Source organism: Plasmopara halstedii, assembly GCF_900000015.1.
Source record: "Plasmopara halstedii genome assembly, contig: Scaffold_2904, whole genome shotgun sequence".
NCBI classification, from domain to species: domain Eukaryota; phylum Oomycota; class Peronosporomycetes; order Peronosporales; family Peronosporaceae; genus Plasmopara; species Plasmopara halstedii.
The window spans coordinates 62,073-71,569 of NW_020189809.1; the positions used below are offsets into that span (position 1 = coordinate 62,073).

Below are 9,497 nucleotides of genomic sequence, written 5' to 3' on the forward strand. Positions count from 1 at the left end.
AAATCAAGCCATATGTCAGTTCTTCAATCAAGTTGTGGATGCAAAAGGCGTGAAAGATGCTTCTTGGCTTGTAGTAGGTCAATTACCAATGAAACTCACGTTTTCGCAAACGAGGAAACTGTTGATTTTAGGTACAACACTGTATCCTAAGTGGACCACACAGTAGAAACGTCTTTTCATGACAATTTGTGTGAAAAATTCAAGTTAACATGTAGAGCCAAAGTTCAGAATTTTCAGACTTAAGTTGAAAGTTCTGTTTGAGGCAAAAGTTTGATATGATCAAGGAAACAATTTAATGAAGTCGAGAAAACATTTGCTATGAAAGATTTACAACTTTATTCATTTTGCAAGTTCGAAAAGAATCGAATTTCTTACTTGACATAGACTTTTTTTCCGCTTGCATTAATATAATACTTGCCTCCACGGGGTCCAACATGGATGATACATTCATCATTTGTTTCTTGATCCGAGTCGATATCAACATAGTCACTATCGCCACTGTCGGAAACAATGTCTTGATTTGAAGAAGAGATTGATTTTGTTGCTGGTTTCGTTGATTTCGCTGCTTGTTTTTTTGGTACCGTGTGAGGTTGACGTTTTCCTTTGTTTCGTTGACGATGCTGTCTCGAGTTCTCTGCTTTTCCTTTCTTAGGCTTTGTATGTGCTGTCACAATAAGCTTCTTTTCGTTCTTGGTTTTCCCTACTCGTCGTTTTTCAGAAATTTCAGATTGGGTTGTGTCTTCAGCGTTAAAAGTCGATTTTGAAGTTGTGCGGATGATAATATGCTTTTTCTTGGTACGAGAGCGAAAAATCTTCGCTGCAAAGCGAGAAAATGTACTTTGATGTTGCATTTCAGGTGAAGCAGAAGAGTGACGATTGTTCTGCATCACTTTACTTGTTGGTTCTGGTTTTTTCTCTGGTGACCGTGACGTTCTCGATGAATTTGGCACAGGGGATGGTGAACGATGTCTAGACGAAAGGGTATATCGAAACTCGCGTTTGTCTTTCTCCACATCCCAAAGTTTCGGTCGATCGTCAGTTTCAAGTCGTAAAAACTGATTGCGCAAGCTAAGGTATAAATGATGTCCGTTTGCTGCAATCATTGCGTCTTGAAAGACGTGATCCTGTGCATGTTTGGCAATTTGGACTAGTCGATCGTACTCTCGTGCCGAAAGTTTACGTGGTGTTTTTGAATTTGGCTCTAACAACAAATTTGTTGCATTGATAAGTAATGTGTCCACCTTTTTATGTAGAGTTTGATTACTTGTCGCTAATACAAGACGGAGATTCGTTGGGTGATTGAGGATATTGCGAAGTTCTTCACCCATGCGTTGTTCAACTGGCAGCCGTTCGTTCAGCCGTAGCATTACCTCTAATCCAATGTAGTGCGCTGCTTCTAGTTTGTCTTTGTTAATAGCATCAGAGCCGTCGCGACAGGCCTGTTGTTTAGCAGTCATGCGAAGATGGTGCGTATGTAAAGGTAAATTTGGCAATGCATCCAGCTTGCCTTGATCGTACACTTTCGATAACACAGACTCTCCGTACTCAGTCAAAGCTGCTGAGACCATGGCGATCTCAAGAATTTCGTCCTTTGTCAATCTTTCACCATCTTCTAATGGACCTACAGCGCTTTCAATCCAGTGCAAAAGCAGAGCTTTATTTTTCTTAGTTTGACGACCAACTTCTTTCGCTAACGACATGTGATGATTTTTAAAATAATTACGAAACTTGCAGAACCGATCGTGATCAGTTCGATGGAGTCTTTGGGCTTGGCGTGTATTCTCTGGACTGTAAATGTCATCAACTGTGAACTCAGCACGCGCTTCCGGGGAAACTTCATCGTCGGGTTGCTGGTTGTTAGTATACAATTGAGTATTGTCGTCCGATGACTGCGAATGACGCGAGTGCTTCGACCCCATTTCTAAGTGGTCACGAGATATTCAGATCCTGATTTTTTTGTGCTCGACGATTGCTATTTTACTTGGAAAATGATAAAAGACGTAATTTGTTTTCTTAATGTCAGAAGGCGTGGCAGAAATCGCGATAACAATGTCATTTTGTGTAAGGGTCATTATTAATTTAATCCATTGACAGATTACGTAATTACAAGCATTCAGCGTATCCGCAGTATTGATTTATACCATCCCGGTAAGACTGCGCATATAATGTGGCAAAAGGGGTTACAATACGCTAACAAGCACGTATATCGAATCGTGAGCTCTTGATAAGTTTGACGTCATCTATCACATAATTTTGTGTGTCAAGGAACGTCTCACCATTCCATTTTGCTTATAACTAATAAATATTCTTTGAAATTTGTAATTTGCAAATTATTTTTTGGTCAATTTTTAATTAGATTCCAAAGAAAAAGCTCTTCACTTCTGCTAAATGGATGTTAAGGCTATTTTTTAGCCAAGGGAGTACAATCGTAGTATTCTCATGAGTTCAAACAGCAAATGGCTTCTCATAAATTAGCAATTTGCCGACCCTCTCCCTCGTCTTCGAAGTCAAAGCTGTAGGAGTGATTCTTAAGATTGCTATTTCTTAACCCCCTATTCTGTGTATAGGTGACGTTTTATTGAGATATCGCAAAGCAATCGTAGTTCTTATATGATAGATTTATCAGATAGAGCATCTGCATAACACTGATACATCTATCTGTCTCTTCAGCATACATTAAGCGGTGTGATCAATGTAGTGCGACTCTTTTAAAGTCAATTTGCAATCAATTTGGTCAACTACGCGCCTCAAATCAAATCCAAGTTTAGATTTAAATTCTTGACTGCACTATCTTACCACTTCTTAAAGCTTAATGTTGACACGCATCATAGCGCTCCATGATTTACTGAAGATCAAGACGTAAGGGTTGGTTGGATTGCTGAGGTCTACTCGAATTATTTCATCAAGTTTTAATTTTGCATATCTGAGCGGTTTGAAATATAAGATTTTCATGCGCATTTATTCTGTTCATGTTTCCTGGCAAATCCCATCCATAACGGTCAACAATCCGTAGTTATGTCAAAATACAAGGCCAACTACATGTATAACCTGCTTATTCAAAAAGGCAAATCGGATAGTACAACGAGAAATATGTCGGCGGTCTAATCTTGCCAATATCTTGAGCGAATGAAAGCAAGCTAGTAAAGAAGCCAACTCTTTGAAAATAGTATTTTAATTCAAAAATTACCATCACATAAATTCTTTGGAGCAGCTGATTCTCAACGTGATTTTGTATATTGTGCTCATTTCATCGCTTAATTGGCCACTTTGACAAAATATGTATTTAACCGCGTAATTATTTGGTTTATCTGTATGCTAATTTGACAGTGCTTGTATGGTATACACTGCATTATAGATATAATGGGTACTCCTTTGAACAAAACAATGATCTAAAAGGCCATTATCATGTGAAAAGACGCAAAAAAGGTATACATGTTTCTTTCGCTTGACCAATGTATCCCTCACCATGAGCCGCATGTTCTCGAGCATTTTCTTAATCACTATTATCCCAATCAAACATCACAAAAAACGAAGGCAGTTTACACAGGCTTCTTCGTAAGAGCTTTTCCAAAAGTGATGAGATAATGAAGAGCAAAACCAGCGAAGCTCAATGAATAGCGTTTCACCATAAAGGTTAAAAAAATAAGCTGATCGTAGCTTCCGCACAACTACTTTATTTTCTATCTACTATATTTTCTCAAGAAATAGCATTGGTGGTCCGCTCACTTACCATTACAATATGTCCCTTGAGCAGCCGATTCTTTTATACAAGCATCGAAAATAAACATGTACACATGATATACTTATGTATTATTCGCTACTAGTATTTCTGAAGCTACAAACTCTCTTGCAATACTTCACTGTAGCTCACCTTCACGGATTCGACTCCGGGATGAGTCGTTGCGACCTCAATTGCTCCATTTGTTTGTTTTTTGAGTATGTTGCGGAATTAATCAAGCTTTGTGTCCGCCCGGGAAATATCTGCTTTAAAGCGTGTGCTATCATTTTTTGGGCATCATCGTTGTATAGCTTGATTGCGAGGTCAAAAATCGCTGAATACTCGGGACTTGTAAAAAGGCGGATCGAAACGAAGCCGATATGGTGACCACTAAACTTGTCTTCATTGATTCCTAGCTTTTTGAAAGCAGGCAGAAGTTCAGTGATCCCAACAAGCTGATTTTTGCATCTCTCGAGCTTTTGGCTCTGCGTCAGTTTTTTAAACTTATCCACAATCTTACCGAGTCGTCCAAGATCCTTTACTTGAAAAATTGGCGATGCAACCCTCTCTTCGTTTTTTTGTATGAGATCTTAGAAACTCGGTGTGAAGAGAAGAATTAGAATCAACAATCGACATTAATTGGGATTCCTTGGTCGTGGCAGCAAGATCAGCTTTCGAGAACAGCACGAAAGCATTGAGCAAGACGGCACGAAACAACTTCATTACGTACGAATAGGCTGAAGTATCGTTCAGGATTGAGCAAGGAGGAACACTTTTACGTAATGACTTCCATCTTTGGTATCAAATGTTTGAAAAAAAGTTCCGATTCATGCTCCTTTCATTGATACATGTGTCGCTCTTCACACCACCTGTATCCAGTCCACCAACAGAGAATTAGGACCGAAAACTTGTGCCCCAGAAAATATCAAATCAGCTATCCATTAGCCTAGCTATAGCACCATTCGACTGGACATTACCCCGCATTCAATTCGTATGAGACCTTGATCCAAGAACGACGAGCAACAAAAATGATATTGCTACATCACAGATTTGAAGAGTATTCACGTTTTTAGGCTTACGGTTAGGGCTATGGTGTACAGAATGAGAGTATGAGATGTAGCCATTCTCGAATTCTGGTATCATATTTTATATAAAGAGGATACAATTGGCGTGATACGAGCAAATCTTTTGCACGGAAAACTAAAGCTGCTGCGTATTTGTGACAATTGCACAATTTTGTGTCATATTCCAATTAAGTGCACTTGAACCCTATTAAACAGTATACTCTTGAATGGACATTATATCAGGACGCAGCTTCTCAAGGTTGAGGTGGCAATAAGATTGAAATTATGAAAGTAAATATCCTGTTAAAATACAGAGCACTATTTTATATTCTTCTATGTCAAAATCGGAGGTTGAATGGCTGATGTACACGCCACCAACTCCGTGTAATCTTTACAGCGAAATTCTGTCTGAATGTAGCGAAGTATTTTTGGATGGACCGACATATTTGCATTTTCTTCAACTACATCTATTTTATACGGTTCAGACGAGAAAATGCGACTATTTTGCAGTCTCCAAAATTTAAGAAAGGGACTAAAGCCTACAAGTAGCAATCTCAGGACCTTGAATTGTTTGAGGATGGCTTTGTCTTGTCATGATGAAACGGTACTGATGACTCGGCAGTTTCATGTGACTAGCCAGATGAGCGAAGCAGTGAAACTTCATAGGTTTGTAACGAGAACGTGCGTAGACTTATGAAGAAGTGATCAAGGTAATCTTAGAAAATACATCATATCTATCCTGTCCAAAGTCAAAGCTCTGTTTGCGCTTGACGGAACATCTCGAGGGATCTAAACATAGTGTTGCGAGCAGTGTAACATCGAATTAATTCGATCAATACCGAAATCGCCATTTTGCATGGACGAGTCCGGTATCGAGAACACTTGCGAAGCACTGCAAGCGAGGAGTAAAATGGCGATCCTCAAAGATCCTTGTAGTTTTTGCTGAATGTGGTGGTTAGAGACCGTCTTGTACGGGATACACTTGTCATTTTTTTGTCATTGATTTACGTCATGGTACTTCACCACGGTACTTTTGAGCTTTAACCTGAGTCCGAAGAGCAATTCTGTATTGTGTACATCTCTACTAGCAGGCACTACACTCCCCCACCAAGACGTGAACTCCCGTTGAACATATCTCACACTAACTTGAAGAGCACCTTTAACGCTTGAAGTCAAATCCGTATGGTTCCTAACGAATTTTAGTCAAAGTGTCATATACCACCCTTTCAAAATTGACATCTTTACGGGCACGAATGGAAGAAAGCTAGCTGTATCTACCATGACTATGGGTGTACCAGCAAGTTTGATGGAGCGTACGCTGGCCAAGAATGTCGACCAATGCTCTGTATTGAGATGTACAAAAGCTCGACTTTGACGCCGATGCTAGCACGCTCCTAAGTCCGTGCTAACAACAATCCTGCTTATATTAATAAGCATACTGCCACGCAACTGGCCAAGGGTCTCACTTGGAATAAGGCTTGAATCAGCATCGTTATGTCATCGGTCTTTGGACAACCAGCTGTAAGCACGTCCAACCTGGTGATAAGCACCTAAAATAAAGTTTGCCATAATTTGCTGTGACAAGTGGATCTCAATCCAAAAGAACTAGCCTTATCACCAATAAAGTTTGTTGAGGAAGGGATGATGAGGTTGACGGCAACAAATTAAGTATTTGGCTTACAACAATTACGATGCCAGTATGACTGGACGCATTCATTTGCTCAATATGAGCTGAGTCTGCCTGCCTCGTACGCTGCACGGAAAGAATCATCTATCCGTGTCGTCACGATTGAGATTTTAGGCAGCGCATTGTTTGGACCGAAAGGCATACATCAACACAGTTGGCAAACTTGGATACTTGATCAATATATTCTGCTTTATAACAAGTTATCGTATTTTGGTAGATCATCCGGCTAGGTTAAACACCAAACAAAATTATAAACAAAGAAATGCCATAGGTAGAAAAAATGCACATACAAATTTACAGCTGTAATAAATCTGAGAATTTTTCAACTCTGTGCTAGATTGTTACAGATTATATTTATTACTAGCTTTGAAGTTTTACATGGCTGATCCAACCGCAGATGCTGATAAAATATTGCAACTGGGCTTCCTTCGACGCGGTTGTCGTGTATTGTATACAGAGGAAGCTACTTTCCAAAGAGTTTGCGTTACAAATGCACAGGATGGGTTCGCACACTTGAACCAGATACGGAACCGAGAGCCTCTACTCGCTCTAATATCACGTCTCATTATGACTGCCTTTATTTCACGACGTGCGGCTAGCAGCTCCCATGTACCATGGACCTCTTCTTTAAGCAGTTTTATTCTCGTCATAAATGCTGTGTTTGCGAGCCTTATGAATCACTTACAGTTACACAAAAGTAAAGTGCAATATCGCTCAATGTCACAAGTTCATATTTCACAGTACGTCTGGGCTGTTTCCCCACAGCACGAAGCCTTGCCATATATCACTGTGGAGCTCGCGAAGAATTGCTCGCCACGAAGTGCAACTATCGCGCCGGTTCTCACCGAATTCATTACATCGAGGCTATGGATCTTAACTGTCTAAATTCGCTCGCTGCGCCGGGGCGTAATATCCATACACGCCTATTCGCCCACACCAAGGACAGAGGGAGAGCCAGAATGTTGCTCCGCACAAGCATTTATACCCCATATGTCATCACCTTTTAGCGGTGTTGCCTACGATTCGAGCAGAAGTCTCTTAACATTCACTAATGGCGTACCGTTTGAGCAGTACGCTGACAATCATGCAAATAACAATCGCCCTCAATTGGTGCACTGATAGAGGGAAACACATCGTTTCACCCATGTGGAATCTTGGCTAACCAGCTTAGAAATGCGAAAGCAAATATCGAGCTATGAAGTTAATAAATGCTTGATTTTGCGAAATATAAAGCACCAAGCAATATTCGAGTGGAGACCCATCCTTCACAGACCGTGCTGTTAGCAGACTTGCAGCATTTCACAACGCATCTAATACAGCTACAGACTAAGTCTCAGACGCACATTAAAGTCGAGTTGGAAAGACGCTACGCCGAGTTACCTTGCGGCGAGGAAGGCCAACGATACACTAGATTGTAAACGACAGCGAAGCCAGGACAATTGTGCCGATGTTGGGTTTCAGATACCGAATAAAGCTCTGGTGTACTCGTCGTCCCATTTCTCGCTTAACGCAATGGTAAGCCAGCACTTGTGCATTGAGCAGCATCAGTGAAGGATGGCACTCATCATAAGCTGTCTCATCTCGGTTGCGCCGGGACGTCAGCCTACTCTGCACATCTCTGTGTATCTCCGGAGCTAAAATGAGATATTCTGTAGGCCTATCCATCACATTTCGAGGCTTAAAACTTCTTAAATATTCACGACACCGTCGCTGTTTTCGAGCCGATGTAGCTCAGCCGCAATGAGCTAGTTTACAGAAAAAGGTATATACGCTACCAGGTCTACAACAAAGTGCTTGTCATCGAACTAGCTCGTAAAATTTGGATGATAGGCTAAAGTAAGCTCATTTTGATAACGAGATGTGCCTATATTCTCTTAGAGTTGATAAGAGTAGAGCATAATCGTAAATTCACTGTAACTGTAAGTGGTCCGAGGATACGTTGTTTCAACTTAATCTTATAAACCAAGGCACAGGAAGCGTAGGCTAATACACTATGTAAAGTGAAAAATCACCCGATATGTACTCAGTTGCGTTTGCCCGTCTCTGGCATCCGTGTTTTCTTTTGACCATTCTTGTCCTCGGTCTTAGCAACACGCAACCGACGCGTGACGCTCACGCTCATTTGGGCGAATCCATTTTACTTGCTATGAAGTATAATCGGGCTTGTATTAAAAGTAGGATTCGATCGACAGCTCTCCTCACTAATATGAGAGCCACGTTGTAGTGATGCCAATGGGTCATATGGATTCAGCATAATATTAGTAAAGTGCGCTTAGAACCGTAGTGATATGCACTGCGCTATCTGACGCAAAATCAATTAGTGGGAGCAATCTACCTCAGCACTGCGGTCTCACCGCGACAGTGCCTCAAAGAATATTCGCCATCACTACATTGACGTGCTCCTTTCGACCAATTTTTCGGAGATGGTAAGTTGCTGGTACGGCCAATTCGACTTTTAACCCTTCAGCTAAGTTTTCCAAAACCTTGCTAAAATGCGCGGAGTTCTGTCCGATGATTGTTACGGGTAAGCCGTGTTGGCGGAATGAAATACAGAGGAACAGCTTAGCTGTATCCCAATTGTTATTGCATCGCTGACAGTAGCGGATGAGAAATTTTCCTATAATGACCCACAAAGACCATAGTGACCATATTATCGAAAGAATCTTGGAGAAGACCGAGTGTTAAGTTCAAACTTATGACTGACAGCAAAAAACCAATTTTAGCTGGCTGACCAAGGGCGCCGGCGCATGCAGGAAGGCAACACGTTTAGCACGTGTGCATATATGTGCATAACCAATTATACATATTAGATTTTGAGTGCATAGCAATCTCCAAGCAGCATGTCATTTCTTCTCTGAGGGAGCCATATCATGCATCTCGTAAAGAAATCTGTACTTGAGGCCTTCATCATAAAAAACAATACCATTGAGTGTCACGTGGGTACCTGTTTTCGGATCCTTCAAAAACGCTACACATTTTGCGTCAGACCAGAACCCTGCACGGAGTACCCCACCAATTGGCGACGCCA

At 41.0% G+C, this 9,497-nt stretch overlaps 2 protein-coding genes across 2 annotated transcripts; both read right to left on the reverse strand.

Annotated features, from left to right (window-relative positions):
• Positions 1–371: 371 nt before the first annotated feature.
• PHALS_05455 (uncharacterized protein) lies at positions 372–1,919 on the reverse strand (the record flags this gene model as incomplete). The annotated part of the gene is made up of 1 exon (XM_024718997.1): positions 372–1,919. One exon carries the CDS (start codon positions 1,917–1,919, stop codon positions 372–374), a length of 1,548 nt encoding a protein of 515 aa, XP_024584341.1.
• A 5,894-nt stretch (positions 1,920–7,813) lies between these two features.
• On the reverse strand, positions 7,814–8,134 carry PHALS_05456 (uncharacterized protein; the record flags this gene model as incomplete). The annotated part of the gene is made up of 2 exons (XM_024718998.1): positions 7,814–7,876; positions 7,955–8,134. The coding sequence occupies 2 exons, from the start codon at positions 8,132–8,134 to the stop codon at positions 7,814–7,816; spliced, it is 243 nt and encodes an 80-aa protein (XP_024584342.1).
• Between the last annotated feature and the right edge of the window lie 1,363 nt (positions 8,135–9,497).